Source organism: Podarcis bocagei (genome assembly GCF_964188305.1).
Source record: "Podarcis bocagei genome assembly, chromosome: 3".
NCBI lineage: Eukaryota > Metazoa > Chordata > Lepidosauria > Squamata > Lacertidae > Podarcis > Podarcis bocagei.
In genome coordinates this window covers 24,530,690-24,547,550 of record NC_138127.1, presented here as the reverse complement: position 1 = coordinate 24,547,550, position 16,861 = coordinate 24,530,690, and the positions used below count along the sequence as shown (strand labels likewise).

At 41.7% G+C, this 16,861-nt stretch overlaps 1 protein-coding gene across 9 annotated transcripts in view; it reads left to right on the top strand.

Moving 5' to 3' along the window:
- COL12A1 (collagen type XII alpha 1 chain) overlaps nt 1-16,861 on the top strand; it is a 112,124-nt gene that overhangs the window by 44,603 nt on the left and 50,660 nt on the right. For 5 of the 9 annotated variants that reach the window (XM_081187302.1, XM_081187303.1, XM_081187304.1 and 2 more), the window contains exons 16-28: nt 2,062-2,254; nt 3,078-3,199; nt 6,923-7,072; nt 7,154-7,273; nt 8,046-8,210; nt 8,351-8,497; nt 9,339-9,481; nt 9,913-10,042; nt 11,026-11,171; nt 11,456-11,585; nt 13,002-13,141; nt 14,171-14,300; nt 16,027-16,163. In XM_081187302.1, coding sequence (XP_081043428.1) covers nt 2,062-2,254; nt 3,078-3,199; nt 6,923-7,072; nt 7,154-7,273; nt 8,046-8,210; nt 8,351-8,497; nt 9,339-9,481; nt 9,913-10,042; nt 11,026-11,171; nt 11,456-11,585; nt 13,002-13,141; nt 14,171-14,300; nt 16,027-16,163 — 1,853 coding nt within the window. The remainder of the gene's footprint in view (nt 1-2,061; nt 2,255-3,077; nt 3,200-6,922; nt 7,073-7,153; nt 7,274-8,045; nt 8,211-8,350; nt 8,498-9,338; nt 9,482-9,912; nt 10,043-11,025; nt 11,172-11,455; nt 11,586-13,001; nt 13,142-14,170; nt 14,301-16,026; nt 16,164-16,861) is intronic. The other 4 variants (XM_081187307.1, XM_081187308.1, XM_081187309.1 and 1 more) reach the window with 1 other exon arrangement.

Sequence of the window (16,861 nt, the reverse complement as noted above, 5' to 3'; positions counted from 1 at the left end):
GCACACATTTTCAAGCAGCTTTATACCTCTTATTAAAGTACTTCTTCCTGCATGCCTTGTTTAGCAGTATGGGAAGCTGCTTGACTGCGTGGCAATTAGAAATTACCTACTTGGATTTCTAACTGTTTTGTATGGAGTTTTAGTGGTGCTCAAAGCTTTCAATCTGAGCCAGAATTATTTGGTAAAACTTAATTTTAGGAACATTTTCAATTCCAGGGCTCCACAATGGAATATGTATAAATTATGAATAAAGGACAGATAACTTGAGCAGATTCTCCTGGTAACCAGCCCTTAACACACACCTGGAGAAAGTATTTTATAGAGCAACTTCCACAGGGTCTTGAACCCTCACACCTCTGATCTTAGAAATTAAGCGGTGTTTATGTTAAACTTCTATTGAGGCTGCTTCAGTCAAAGTAGAATAAATATTTTTAAATGGCTTTCCACTAGAGTGCTAGGTTTGATGCTCTTTCAGAGGCTCTGATTATGAATAATCATAGGAGCTATTAATAGAGCAGCCTTTTGCAGTAACAGTGGTTTGAAAGGATGTTATAATTATGTCTTGCTATCAGTGATCCAGGAAGTGGGCTCACATTATCTTCTCCCCTAAAATTCTGAGTTTAGCGAGTTTAAAAAGCAAGAAGGTGTCTGTTTCATCCCCTACTAGAATCCTTGGCTTTTGCTCTTTGAGATTAGATTGCTGCCCTTTTAGCTAACAAACAAACAAACAAACAAACAAACAAACAAACAAACAAACAAACAAACTGCAAATGAGATAGCATTCAACCCACTAGGAAAAATTGGCTCAGGAAGGAATCTATTGCTTGTTAAACCAGTAGTATATTATTCCAGTGTTCTTTAATCTGCATTGGCTGCACTGCTTGCCAGTTTCCAGATACAGTGCAAAATTAATGATGAGTGTTAATTAGCTTTAAGGTGCTCTAAATGGTTTAGAGCTTTAGAGACTAGTTCTCTGCTCCTGTTCCTCTTGGCATGGCAATGATTAGGTCAGTGTTTCCCAACCACTGTTCCGCGGCACACTAGTGTGCCGCGAGATGTTGCCTGGTGTGCCGCGAGATGTTGCCTGGAGGGAGGCGGGCGAGTCGGGCGGCGAGAGGCGGGGCGGTGGCGGCGAGGAGAGGCCGCCCAGCGCGGGGCTCTCGCCGTCTGCCTGCCTGGCTGCCTGCGAGCTCGGCGGGCAGCGCCTCCATCCGCAGCGCCCGCCTCGCGGCTCTCATTCCCTGCCCCTGCCAAAGCTCACCCAGCCAAGCCGCGCTCTCCTTCCTGCCTCGCTTTGCTGCCTCCTCTCCCCCCACCCCCAAAGTTTGGAGGTTCCCCGGCAAGGGGGAGGGGGAAAAATTGAAACTTACACTTTCGTGCGTCCCTCCCGGCGTGACGCTGCGCGCTAACGTCACAGGGCTGTAATGGTGGTGTGCCTCGAGATTTTTTTCATCAAACAAGTGTGCCTTTGCCCAAAAAAGGTTGGGAAACACTGGATTAGGTCATCTGAATTGCTTCAAAAATGAGAATGGTTGAGAGTTTTGTAGCACCTTACAGGTGAATAGAAAACATAAGAGTTTACAGATTAGAGCCCCCTTCATCTGAAGCATAGAATGTAAGAGTTACAGTCTGTGACATTTCAATGAAAACCTAAAATGTATACAACTTTTTAAGAAATCACTTATAGCAGCTATAATGAGTGATAGCACCACCTTCATAGATTTGCTCATTTAACAATCATAATGGGGGGGGGGGCGCACAGGGTGGAACCTATGGTGGATTTGGTAATATTGTGCATATGCAAGGGCTTTTGATCCAGTAGAGGGATCTGGTAATAGAAGAGGAAGGGAGGGTTGTTGTTTTTACCATATCTCCTTCCTCCTATGCCACATTCTACCCTGTTCTGGAGGATCCCTCAACTCCTTTGAACCAATTTTCTTGGGCTGTTAGGGCAAAGCATACAGGTGCTATAATGCATTCACTTTTTAAAAACTGAAATTAGGGTTTTATGGTTGAATATAGCAAACACTTAATTTCTTGGGTGTTGTTTGATTGTTGCAGCTTCCCCATTTAAACCTCCCAGAAATCTGCACACTTCTGATTCTACGATGTCAAGTTTCCGTGTAACCTGGGAGCCAGCCCCCGGTGAAGTGACGGGTTATAAAGTAACTTTCCATCCAACTGGAGAAAGCAGGCGCCTTGGAGAATTAATAGTTGGCCCATATGACAACACGGTTGTATTGGAGGAGCTCAGGTATTGCCACTCATAATTTCCTTCCTTATCAGTATTTCCCCCCCCATAGGTATTTTTCAGTCAACTGCATCTCTTTCAGCATATAATACCAATTCTATCACCCTATGTTTATTTTTTAAAGTCTATTTCATTAGATGCCAAAGGCAGAAAGGCATGGTAAATATACTATTCAAATAAATGAATTAAAATATGACCCTCAAGAAAGCTTGTAAAACCCTTCTGCTGGGTCTGTAGTAGTTGTTAGCTGTCTTGATGGTCAAGCTTGGCTCAAAGCTAGGAGATACAGACAATACAGCTATAGATGTTCAGTTGTAAGGACCAATCTCTTGCTTCAGTAATAGTTTCTTGCTCAGTGCCATTTTTCTAGAAAAAGAGGTGCCGGAACTCACAATGAACACCTCCCTTGTTCTCTTAGAATGGCAATGGCACTCACCTGAGAGGTGCCGGAAAAGAGTTCCTGCGAGTTCCCTGTGAAAAAGAAAGCTTTCGATTTCAGCTCCTAAAGACTTACCCTGCCGTAAAAATCCATGACAGGGAGAATCATTGTAGTTTAGTGGTTAGTGTTTATGAACTCTGATCAAGAAGACCCAGGTTCCAACCCACACTTGGCCACAAAGCTTTTTTGAAGATCTTGTTGGGCCAGCCTAGCCCACCTCATATCCTTCTTAGGCTAAAATCAGTGGGGAGAGAGCCATATATTCTGTCCTGAGCTCCTTTGAGAAATGGCAGGATTAAAAACAGAGTGAATAAATCTCTAAAGGTGTCAAAGTGATCCATCCACTCCCAGTCTAATTTGCTTCATATATGCCTTTAAATCACGCAGGGCAGGCACTTCCTACAAAGTCAATGTTTTTGGAATGTTTGAAGGAGGTGAAAGTGCACCACTGATTGGAGAAGAAATGACTACCCTTTCAGATACTGCTGAGGTGCCCTTTTTACCTGAAGGTAAATATGATTTTAATGAGAAGCCCATTTCTTATTTGGATATTCTAGCTGTAGATCTTTACTTTTAGAAAACTGGTAAAGTGAACTGTTTTCAACATAATTAACTGATACAGTTATTTACTTGCAGGAGTAATTGCAAAAAGAAAAGGCTACTTTTCATGAAGACCACTCCTTGGTCTTTAGTGACCATTTTTAAAGATAACTTCCCTCTCCGTTAGTTTCCATCTTTATAAAAAGGCTCTTTCTTGTTTGTGAAGACTTTAATGATTATTGCCCCATTTCCCATTATAGCTATGCAGACTTATACAGTTACTCATGCATTGTCAAATACATGATTTACACCCACCCACCCACACACACACACACACACACCATACAGCACTATATGGAGTCAATAAACAGCCCATATGGTGCCACCACTGTCCTTTTCTCTGGAAATTTGAAAATGCTGTAGGAAGGATTTTGAAACCTTTCAGAGACTTTAGGGCAGGCATAGGCAAACTTGGCCCTCCAGATGTTTTGGGACTACAACTCCCATCATCCCTAGCTAACAGGGCCAGTGGTCGGGGGTGATGGGAGTTGTAGTCCCAAAACATCTGGAGGGCCGAGTTTGCCTATGCCTGATTTAGGGTGAATAAAATTTGGCCAAGATCCAAACAGCTATTTTATATGTGTCCAATGACTTCACCCATTGAATTTTTAAAAACATTTTTCTTTGAACCCTGTGGTGAATAACATACCATGTTTGAACATTCCCCAAATTTTCAAGAGGTTTACTCTATGGCAAGTGTTTGAAAAACTCCAAGCAAACATGGACATCTGGAATTACTTTCTTCAGTTCTTTGGATCCAGGACTGTTTCTGCACTGTTTCTGCTTGATAGTGCAATCTTAAATACATTTACTAGGGAGTAAGCCCCAGTGCACACAGTGCAGCTTCTGAGTAAGCATGCATATAATTCACTGTGCAATAGTTCACTGGCCTAAACTGAAACACTGTCAGGAGGTATATAATGTTGCAAGTGAAATGTGAAATACTGTAGTAGTTAACTCCTCCATATAGAAAATGAGCAGTGTTCAGAAACTTCACAGTACCTCCCCTCAAGAGGGTGTGGGTGGGCATGAATGTATTTTCAAAACGTGAAACTTGAACAAAATTCACAGGACAGGCATGTACAGTGGTACCTCGGGTTACATAAGCTTCAGGTTAAATACGCTTCAGGTAACCCGAGGTACCACTGTATGCGTGTGTGGCAGCGGGGATTGCATCTAGCAGTGTTTGGAAAGGCCCCTGCCCCCGCTCACTTGCAGGGCTTTTTGCAAGCAGTCTTTCAGCCCAGCAGCTTTTGCTTGTGTGTGTGTGTGTGTGTGTGTGTGTGTGTGTGTGAGAGAGAGAGAGAGAGAGAGAGAGAGAGAGAGTACTTTGTAAACATCTTAGAAGCCCATTCTGGCATTAAGTGGTATATAAGTAAAATAAAGTGTGTGTGTGTGTGTGTGTGTGTGTGTGTGTGTGTGTGTGTGTGTGTAAATCTGACTGTGTGCTGTTGCATGGTTACATTATAGGCTGGAAGGCAGTTTGTTAAAGCCCACTGCAATACCACTACAAGTGAGTGTAGGACTTTCTTAAAGCCTTTCAATGCAAAGCAGCAAGGGCAACAACAACAACAACAACAACAACAACAACAACAACAACAACAACAACAACAACAACAGATAACACCCATTGGCCACTTGACTGACATGATAAGCTAAATGCAGTCCTCACCTCCATCCTATGATTTATTTTATTTTTTTGCAAAGTTCTCTTGCTCCCTGCAAAAGAGGCAGAAAAATGAATTCCTCCTTTGAAGGGAGTGAAGGAAATGCAGGGTTCAGTACAGCACTATAAAATAATTCCACCAAAATCACTTATACTGAGTTATACTGTGTTCCATTCTTATGGAGGAAAGAATACTTTTGAGGATGGAAAAGTCCATCCTTCACAGGAGGGAACCCTTGGATCCAACTCAGTAGGTACAGCCTGGCTAAAATTAGGTATTTTTCAGTCTTATTTATTTTTAGGGGACAGTTAAGCACATGGGCTGCTATTTGACTAAGTTTTACTTAGAGTAGGCTAATTGGAATGAATGAACATGACTTACGTCAATCTCAGTGGGTTTGCTTTGAGTAAAATGTAGTTGAGCACTACCCATACTTAACTCTCTCCCATTGAAATAAGTGCACCTTAAAAAGTTCCTAATGTTGGCAGGATAATACCCCGTTTATATCATTGCAATTGCCCTTTATTCCTGCAGTTATTCCTTACAACCTAAGATGCTTTTCTTTCTTTCTTTTTTAAATAAATGAGGTGAAGTGGCAGCCTTTATGGAAAATTGTGCTCATAAAAATCCATATGCTGCATTAAAACATATAGACTTTCTGCCATGGTTTTCTGGTTGGACACTAAATTTACAAAAGATTTGATGGCACTGATATTTCCAATGTTTAAAATTAAGGCCAGACTCCAGACACTCGTGTGTGTTGCTTTGCATTCACAATTATCAGGGCTTTTCTGGTCCCCTCCTCTAACACAAGGCTCTTTGAATCCTGAACAATGTTAGCAAGTGCATGAACTTTAATATATACCCTATTTCATGATTTATGATTGTGTTGATTAAAGACTAGTGTTGTATTTTCTATGCAGAAGAGGATCATGCTTTTAAATCCTCAGGTACCTGGAATAGTTCTATTCATGAATCTACAGTTTTGGATCAATTATGTGGAACATAGATGAAATCACTCTGATGAGTGTGCCTGATTTTACTCAATGGGATTTCTTCCATGTAAAGACCAGAAGCTATGATGGCATGAAGCCAGAAGGTTTTGCTGCTGGTAACATGATCTCCAGAGGAAAAAAAGGAGGAAGAGCACACATACACCCATTCAAATGGCTAATGAAAGGATCATATTTTAAAGCCTTGTGTCTTTCTGCTTTGTATAAACACACTGTGATTTTCAGCATGTAGAAAGCAGTTCTTATTTTTATCCTACAAATGGACGGTCCCCAATATTTTATTTACTTTCTCTCTGAAGCATTTAAAACTTTGTATAAATGTTTGTTTTTGTCACTTCTGATTCTTTTGTGTTTATGTGTGTTTCTGTATCTTATATGTGTTGTATTCTTTCTCTTGTTGTGTTAAATGTGTAAAAGTCTGCACCATCTTCATTAACAGACCACAAAACAGTATAAAATTAATTTTATCATTTATCTCCACATATTAAGCATATGGACTAATTTCTAAAGATTCTTGTTGAAAACTCCTCAGATTTTATCAATTCTCACACATATTTAACTGGAGAAGATGCGCAATTTTGAAGTAGTCGTTGTCATTGGCTACCTAACTTAAGTTTATTTAGTTGTTCAATAATTTAGCTGTGTTGATTCTCACTGCACTTGGGCCCTGGCTAAGTAATAGTCTAATAGATCATGTCAGTGTTACAGGCAGTGCTCACCAGAATATGCTTCACAGCACACCTTTTAAAGCAAATATTAATAATACATAATCTCAGAAGTATTATTGGTAGCACTATGGAATGCTCCTAACGACTTTAAGTTCCAATTTATATAGAAGAACACTAGTCAGTTACTTAAGCCATGCATGCTGGACAATGTAAAAGAGGATAGGATAGAAAACAGCTGTTCATTTGCTGCAACTAACACACTTGTATTTTGATTGCTGTGACAGGCCTGGAATGCAAAACCAAAGTAGAAGCAGATATTGTGTTGCTGGTGGATGGCTCATGGAGCATTGGTCGGCAAAATTTTAAAACAATCAGAAGCTTCATTGGTCGCATTGTTGAAGTATTTGACATTGGTCCCGACAAAGTGCAGATTGGTAAGCCTTGAATGTCCTGAAATAATTTGGGGGTGTTGTTGTTTTGGGACCTTTTGCAACTAAGTTATATTTCTCTCCCAGCTCTTGCACAGTATAGTGGATCTCCTAGAACAGAATGGAACCTCAATGCACACAAAACCAAACAGAGTTTGATGGATGCTGTTGCCAACTTGCCTTATAAAGGAGGGAACACCCTCACAGGTAACATTCTGCTGCTGAATTCATCATAAGGTACACTGGGGAAATTAATACAATGTTATATGGTCTGAAAAGATTTTTTGTTTTGAATATATTATACTGACTTTATAGAGTGGACAAAGAAGTGGTTCTTTAATCTCCTCTGTTTATCTGCTGCCACTCAGTCTCTTCAAACAACACTCCACAGAATCTCTTCAGAACGCTTCCCCAATTTCCTCAGCCAAGACCTTCAGTCCCTTATAGTAGCCCTTAAGGAACAACAACAACAACAACAACAAAGTCTGTGCTACAGATATCTCACAGGGAGCATCACTGCACAATCTTACTCTGTATAAGTGATCTCCAAACTAGGAGGGTAGTCTATGGTTACCAGGCAGAAAGTTGTCTTGCCAGTGCATGTAGATAAATAGGTACCACTGCTGCAGGAAAATAAACAACGTTTCTGTGTGCTCTGACACTCGTCATGGTGTCCCATTGCGCCAGAAGCTCAATGTCATGCTGGCCACATGACTTGGAAAGCTGTGGACAAATGCTGGCTCCCTCAGCCTGAAGCTAGATGAGCACCACACCCTATAGTCAAGTTTAACTGGACTTAACCATCCAGGGGTCCTTTACCTATGAGTGGTAGCCGTAACAGCTGGAATGAAGTAAGTACTTAGGGCAAAGCTTATGTGTCTCTTAATGAAGGTACCTATCCTACTTTAGGGACATCTACTCTCTATGCTGGAATCTATGGCTAATGAATAATGGGTACCTGTGTGTGCTGTGATTTCAGGAGATGCTCTGAAGTTCATCTTAAACAACAACTTTAAGATAGAAGCTGGCATGAGGCCTGGGGCTCGCAAAATTGGTGTCCTCATCACAGATGGCAAATCACAAGATGATATAGTTGTGCCATCTCAGTCACTGAGAGATTTGGGAGTGGAGCTGTATGCTGTTGGTGAGTATTACGTGGAGAGGTGGGAAATATAAAAGTTGGTTGGAAAACTAAATCACTTTCTCCTTTATATGAATTGGGAAACAGTCTAATGAACATGCCTAGGTTATTTTAAAATGTTTTATTTTTGTGACCTTTTTAAGGTATCAAAAATGCTGATGAAAATGAACTGAAGCAGATTGCAACAGACCCCGATAACATTCATGTTTACAATGTTGGCGATTTTGGCCTCCTTGTTACGATTATTGATGACCTCACTAATAATTTGTGCAATAGTGTCAGAGGTCCAGGTATGTTTCTCTTTCTAGTTTCGTTTTCAACTTCTTTTTACCTTTTATATGATGCCTGCTGAATTTTTCCTAAATTACTTACTTGGAACTTTGTTTTTGCATTACCCCCATGGTGTGCTAGCTGTTAAAGCCCATCTGCTTTCTGAGCTCTCAGGTAGCATCTGAAGCTCTGGATCATGTGAGAAGTAGCAGGGTGGCAGCCCTTCACACATGCCAGCATTACCACATTTTCTGTGAATAGGGAAATGCTGAGTGAGAACAAGTCATAGGATGGACTTCTCCCACATGACCCAAGTCGCCAATGTTTAGTTTCACAGTCCAGGAAGGAGTTGTACTAAACTGGTGACTCCATCACAGAGTAATAAGAGAAAAGTTCCTTGGGAGGAAAATATATTCTATAGCCGTTTTAAGACAGAGATACTCATGAGCAACTGTTGGCATATTATTTAACAAGATAAAAGGGCAAATTCAAATGTTACAACGAGTCCTGCACAGAAGAAAATATATGAAATAACATGCCCTCAGCATGTCATTTGTGATTTTTGCATATCAATTGGGTTTTTTGCTCTGAAGTTTTTACTGGCTGCAGCTTCTCAGTGCATGGACTTAGGTTTGCCATAACATCTCAAGTGTGATTATCACAGATTAAAGAATGCATCATATTTTACTATAAATTATTTTATGCATATGAATCATATACATTTCAGTTCAGTAAGTAAATAGATCCAATACTTAAGTAAAAACAAGTCAAGTTGACGTATATTATTGTTTTGCATTTCCTTCTTTGGTAACCCTCCTAATGAAGATTTTATAGTATTGTTCCTTTTTTTTTGCATCATAGCTGATTTGGCACTACCACCAACCAATCTAAGAACCTCTGAGGAGACACCTTATTCCTTCAGAGTATCATGGACGCCACCTGCTGAGAGCGTTGATAGATACAGGGTTGAATATTATGCTGCAGATGGAGGCCCACGAAAGGAGGTCAGCGCTGGACATCCAATTTTATTATTTTTATTTATGTTTGTGTATACCACTGATTTTGCAGTGGCTCCGCTCCTTCCTCCTGGACTATGTCCAGAAAGTAGTGCTGGGAGATGAATGTTCAGATCCCTGGGCTCTCACTTGTGGGGTGCCTCAGGGCTCTGTCTTCTCCCCCATGCTTTTCAATATCTATATGAAGCCACTGGAAGAGATCATCGGGGGGAGGGGCGTTTGGACTGGGTGTTCACCAGTATGCGGATGATACCCAAGCTCTACCTCTTTTAAATTGGAACTAGTGAAGGCAGTGAATGTCCTGTGTGAGTGTCTTTACTAGAAGTTGCTTTTGTTCTATCAGGGCCAAGAGCAGAGATAAAAATAGCAGTAGATAGATTTATGCACAATTATGTCTCCCGTTTCTTGTTTTCATGCAGGTCTTTGTAAGTCGTTCAGAGACGACTACAGTTCTGACTGGCCTCAAGCCCGAAACAAAGTATGTTGTGAATGTATATTCTGTGGTAGAAGGTACCAGTAGCGTACCTCTAGAGGGCGTTGATACGACTTGTAAGTGTCAATTCAAATTCAATTAAGATATGTGATAATTCATAAAACTTCCAAACTGTTTTTAAAACAAAGTTCTGCATAGAATGTTTGTGGGAATATGGAGTGGAGATGAGAACTCCAAGCATATAAAAAACCTCTATGGATATTTTTAAAAATTGCAACCTCCTTGTAGATAGACATTACCTTACTGAACAACAAAATGATTCACTCTGGGAACTGTAGCTCTGTGAGGGGAATAGGGGGTCTCCTAACAAGTCTCAGCACCCTTAACAAAGTACTGTCCCCAGGATTCTTTGGGGGGGGGAAGCCATGACTGATGAAAGTGGTATGACACTACTTTAAACGTATATTGAAGAATGAACCTAAGATGAGAAAGAGAACATTGGGTATTTAATATTCTATGATATTATAAGCAATATGACAGGAGACTTTTGGTTCTCCAGTCCAGAGGGTAGAGTTATGAAAAGGATGAGTGCCAATCAAGCTGGGTGACCCTGAGAGTGTGATTCAGCTTTGTCAGTATACATTTCAGATTTACCAATTTGGGATTGTGGCTGTGTAGATTAAGTCCAGAACAGATGAGAGAAACTATCCCAAACAGTTATGTGTATTATGCTCTCATAGGATTAAAACACTGTTCACCAAAAGTCATGTACAGTTTGTGACCCACTAAACTAAGTTCAGACTATTAGCTATGCATCAGAACCTGCCAAGTACCTAACATCTCCCCTGTTCTTACAAACCCTGGGAGACTGTAAAAACAGGAGGTTTCTTAAGCCCTGTTGGGTCAGTATGTACAGCTGGTGGACTGTGTTCAAACTAGTTGGTTATAAGTTGTGCGGGCCTGGTTTACTGCAAAAAAAATACAATAACTAAAAGCTACTCCCCATCTGAAAGCTGAAAGTTCAAACATGTTTTCAAAAATGAAGACGTAAAATATGTTTATGGACACAAATAACTGAATTACATTTATGGTTCTGCAGTGCCAATCCCTTCAGTCAGAAACTTGAATGCGTATGACATCACCTCAACAACAATGCGCGTGCGATGGGAACCTGTCAGTGGAGCTACTGGCTATGTGCTGTTGTATGAACCTGTAAATGCCACAATACCAGCAACAGAGAAACAGGTAACAACAGATTTAAGAAAGAGAGGCAGACAGACAGTGAGAACCTGAATTTGCTTCCATATGCCAAAGCAGTGAGACATTTATTTTGTGAGTGTATAGATTATAAAATAAAACAGCTTGATTGGAAAGTTATATACACAGTGATGTATGAGTCAGGAAGTTGTAAATACATTATTGAACATGGAAACTGATTTTTTTTAAAAACAATGTAAAGGTCCAAGCATTTTGTTTTTCTTTCTAGTGGCTTCTTCTAAACTTCCTTGTTTCTTTTTCTCTTTTTCCAGATGCGTGTTGGAGCATCAGTGAATGATGTACAGCTGCTTGACCTGATTCCTAACACTGAATACACTTTAACAATTCATTCAGCTTTTGGTGACCTCATCAGTGATCCACTCACCACGCAGGAAGTCACCTGTAGGAATAATATCTTGCTTGTCTTATATTTACCCCCTCTTGGTTTGGTAATGCCATGCCCTCTGGGCTCTGGGGAGGGTCTACTCATGAGCTGGAGGTGCAGCAGGGCTTTGTTGAGGCTCCCCACCTAAAAGCTGACACGCAGGAAAGAGCTGCTTTGTCACACCTCAGTTAGGCGGGAAGGGTCAGCACTCTCAACAAAGCCTGCTGTTCCTCTGACTCATGAGGAGACTCCCAACAGAGCCCAAAGAGGATGTCATTGTTGGGCTCTGGGGAGAGTCTCCTCATGAGCCATGAGGACTCTACAGGGTTCTCCCCACTTTTGCACATTTCACTTATGGATGTGGAGGGCCAGAACATTACCCCTGGGTAAGTGAGGTGTTGCCTGTACATAGTCACACTGGCGAAGGAACAGGAGTGCGGGGGGAGCGTATTGCCCCAGCAGTGAGATCCCATTGGGGTGCCATTGCTGCTGTTCCCCCGCCTGCACTGGGCGCCACGCCCCCACAGGCGCCACGCCATGCTCCCAGGATGCTTGTCACGCCCCCAGGATGCATGCCAGCCCCACCCCTCCTGCTCTCCGCCCCCCGGTGCCGGAGCATGAAGCTCCACCACTGCATAGTTATACCATTACTCAGTTACTTAGACACATTCTAGGGGCTTGGATTATTGTCACTAAACCCATCCACTAATACTTAAAATGTGATAGTGCTACTGTACCCATACAGTGCTTGAAACTTGGCTGCTAAAAGACAATCACTCTCTAAAGATGTTCTGAAAGATGTTCCTATGTTATTCTCAATGGGAAGCCTTTAGATACGGCTGTTCATATAGCACAGGCACAAGGCGTATTAGGAATAGATGATAGTTTTTTCCCCATCTGGAGAATTGAAGGTTTTTATTAGAACAACCATTTCTTATTGTATATATACTTGCAGCTATTTACCGTATTTTTTGCTCTATAAGACTCACTTTTTCCCACCTAAAAAGTAAGGGGAAATGTGTGTACGTCTTATGGAGTGAATGCAGGCTACGCAGCTATCTCAGAAGCTAGAACAGCAAGAGGGATCGCTGCTTTCGCTGTGCAGCGATCCCTCTTGTTGTTCTGGCTTCTGAGATTCAGAATATTTTTTTCTTGTTTTCCTCCTCCAAAAACTAGGTGCGTCTTATGGTCTGGTGCGTCTTATAGAGCGAAAAATACAGTACCTCCCATAAGCATGTTTTTCTGGTTTACATATTATTTCAGTACCTTGTAAAATCTGTTTGAAAGGTGGCATTCTCACTTCAATTAATTTTTTAATATGAATGTAAAAGTTACATGGACTAGGAGATTTAAAGATAAATATTTGCCAAAATATAAACCTGTTTGGGGGATGGCATTTAATATTCTTGCCAATATGTCTGATTATTCCACAGTACCTTTAAGTGGAGCAAAAAGCCTAATGATAAGAGATATTACTCACAGCAGCATGAGAGTCATTTGGGAACGTGCTCCAGGGAAAGTTCGGAAATACATATTGAGATACAAAGCAGCCGGGGAAGATGATGTGAAAGAGGTAGGTGAATTTTAGCTAATATGTGAAGATAGCTTAAGTGGAGTATTACAGCATGACTACCTGCAGCAGTGTTATTAAGGAGCAATCAGATACCTGAGTTCCTGATATGTAAAATTATTTCTCCTCTTAAACAAATTTAGATTCTTTGGTTTCAGTGGTACTGAACCAACATATATGGATTGTTCTTCTCTTAGAAGTTAGCATTGCTAAGCCACAGGATTCTTATGTTATAAATACAAGTGGTAGAAGAGTGACAATGGCTAGCATGTGTACTTTGCTTGCAAAAAGGAATAATTTTTTAAAAAATAAAAAGTGGCCAAGGAATATAGAAAAAAGCTATGTGAAGCAAGCCAGTATGAGGATACAGCGGTACCTTGGGTTACATACGCTTCAGGTTACAGACTCCGCTAACCCAGAAATAGTACCTCGGGTTAAGAACTTTGCTTCAGGATGAGAACAGAAATCATGCGACGGCAGTTCAGCAGCAGTGGGAGGCCCCATTACCTAAAGTGTTGCTTCAGGTTAAGAACAGTTTCAGGTTAAGAACAGACCTCTGGACAAATTAAGTATGTAACCTGAGATACCACTGTACAGGGCTGAACGGCTGTGAATATTGTACCACAGCAGGACTGGTGAAGCAGCTTGGCAAAAAGCACCATCACGAGCACTCATTAAATTGAAGGCTAGGAAAAGTTCAGGGCTTTTTCCTTATAGCAGCCTTCCCGAGCTTGGTCCCTCCATATGTTTTTGGACCATAACTCCTGTTAGCTTCAGCCATTGGGGACGATGGCCCTAGAACACGGAGAAGGAGCAAAGAAAATATATTCAGGTTAACACACTTTGATGCCATTCATTTGTAAATAAACAGATTAGTATAAAGTTCACCACAAGTCTTCAGTGATATCTATCCACCAGGAATAGCTTTGTGAAGATAGTCCTAAACTGTCTACAACATGGAAAACAAAAGTATGAAAGTGATGTTGTAAGGAGGAAAACAGCATTTAATAAATCTCTTTTGTTTATGTCTAGTTGGAATTGGATCCCTCTCAGACCAGCACAGTTCTCCCTGATCTTTTTTCAAAAACACTCTATAACGTTGAGCTTGTTGCAGTATATGACGAAGGACCGTCTATGCCAGTAGCTGCAGAAGGCACCACTTGTAAGTCAACTCTATTGCTTAATAGGTTTTCTTAGATCAGATGTGGAGAACCTTTGGCCCGCCAAATGTCACTGAACTAGAACTCCCACCAGCCCCAGCAAGCATGGCCAAGGAAGAAGAAGAAGAAGAAGAAGAAGAGTTTGGATTTGATATCCCGCCTTTCACTCCCCTTCAGGAGTCTCAAAGCGGCTAAGGATGATTGGAATAGTAGTTCGGCAACATCTGGAGTACAAAAGATTGCCCGTAGCTGTGTCAGTTTCTTAAAGAAATGTAGGGTTTAAAATGTTGAGTTTTGTAAAGAGTAATGGCCTAGACCAGAATGACTCTAGAGGAGGAGACTTAGGTTGTTCTCCTAATCATCATCCTAGGTGGGAGGTGCCAGAAGGAAAACATGAAAAGATGAAGCAGCACCTCTACACCTCTACAGTATATGTAGCAATCACAAATTGGGCAGCAACAAGCATGCTGCCATTAACATAGGAACTGTATTCACCAATGAGATCATGGATTCAAATCCAGACAGTATCCCTGGCAATAGCTCCTATCAGGCATGCTGCCAGAAATTGCATTGTAGAAGTGATTAATTAGCTCTCTGGCACAGCATCAGGATTGGCATAACGCCCACTGTGGTGATTAAACAGTGTCTTTGGTACAGCTTTCCTCAGGTATATTGTTGTGAATAGTGCCTTTGGTTCTCAAGGAGAAAGCTGCAAAGGATCAGCTTTTTCATTTGCCCTCAGGCATGGCAGACTCACATAACAGTGGGAGGACACTTTGTAGGGCACACCTGGCATGAAATTTTGCACCCCAGATCACTTGGAGGTCTGGTATTTAGGACTCATGAGGAACACAGGGAAAGAAAACACAAAGTTGGATGTGCCGTATGGGAAAAGCATCAACACAAATAATGACCATAACATAGACGAGGACCAGAAACCTGAAGAGGTTTCATAAAGGCAGAGAAAAGGGCCAAAGAGGACAGCATAGAACTGGCCATATCCCAGCCAGAACACTGTGGACACTGTCAGTCCATGTACACCATGGCCCTGCACACCCACCTTAACAGAGTTCACTGGGGTAGGATTGTTCTGCAGAGCACCACTAAGTTTATAAAGGAAGCATGTTGTTGAGACAGCTTATATCCACATACAACCTTTATAGATAAAAATCGCTATGATGGCATTTCTGTGACCACCCCTGACTGGAAGCACTTAAGATGTGAATAGAGACTTCATCACTGGCACAAACATGGGGTGGGCGGGGGTGGGGGAAGGATGTTGAACAGATAGAGAAGTGCACTATGGAGGATAAAGAAGAGGTTTTAAAACTCCTGTTTCCATATACAGTATTGTTGTTTGAGTGAAAATGGGCTTGTTGAGCTCCTCAACTACCCATAGGCCCCAGGCAGATATCCGGTCTTGCCATATTCTGATTCTGGGCATGGCAGATGCAGTGGCATTCTGCAATGTGGAGACTGTGGAGCCAAAAGACTGAGCCTGACAATCCTACTGTAGTAAAATAATCTATACTGTTTAAGGATTTCACCCTATGAGTATATGGCATGTAAACTGTTCTGTACATTCCCCATGTGGTTTGTGTCCAAACTCCAAACGTCTTATGTGGTGGATTAGTCTCTGCACATAACCTTGCATTTCTAGAAATGTTTAGTTTGTAGGGTTTTTCCTCTTGTGAGACAATTTCTCACTTCCTTTTCCCTTCCTGACAGTACCAGTACCAGCACCACAAAATCTAAGAACTGATCAAGTAACCAAGACAAGTTTCAGAGGTACTTGGGACCATGGAGCACCTGATGTAGCTCTCTACAGAGTAGAATGGGGACCACCTGGTGAAGAGAAGCTACAGGTAAGAATTTTTCAATAACCCCCAAATCAATCACTTTAAATCCTTTTTGTGTGTTTAATGCTGTTTGCTGGAAATGTTAAACTGGCCACTGTGTTTTCTAAACTTTTGATACCTAGGGAACCAGTTTCTTCATTAAGTCTGGAGACACATTGAATCCTTTTGAATACAAAAGTGACTGTATGTGTTCTCCCCCTTGGAACTATAGATTAGCTCAGTTAATATTGCCTCCTGGCACCCCATAGTGTGGTGGCACTGTGGTATAAACCACAGAGCCTAGGGCTTGCTGATCGGAAGGTTGGTGGTTTGAATCCCCGCGACGGGGTGAGCTCCCGTTGCTCGGTCCCTGCTCCTACCAACCTAGCAGTTTGAAAGCATGTCAAAGTGCAGGTAGATAAATAGGTACCGCTCCGGCGGGAAGGTAAACGGCGTTTCTGTGTGCTGCTCTGGTTCACCAGAAGCAGCTTAGTCATGCTGGCCACATGACCCAGAAGCTGTACGCTGGCTCCCTCGGCCCGTAAAGCGAGATGAGCGCTGCAACCCCAGAGTCGTCTGTGACTGGACCTAACGGTCAGGGGTCCCTTTTCCTTTTTTATGGTTGGGTTGCACTGCTCACTTAACCACCCTCTGCCTGAGTTGCTGCTGTGTGCTGATCTTCCCTCTTCCCTCACGCTCTCCAAGGAACTCACTTGGAGGGAGGT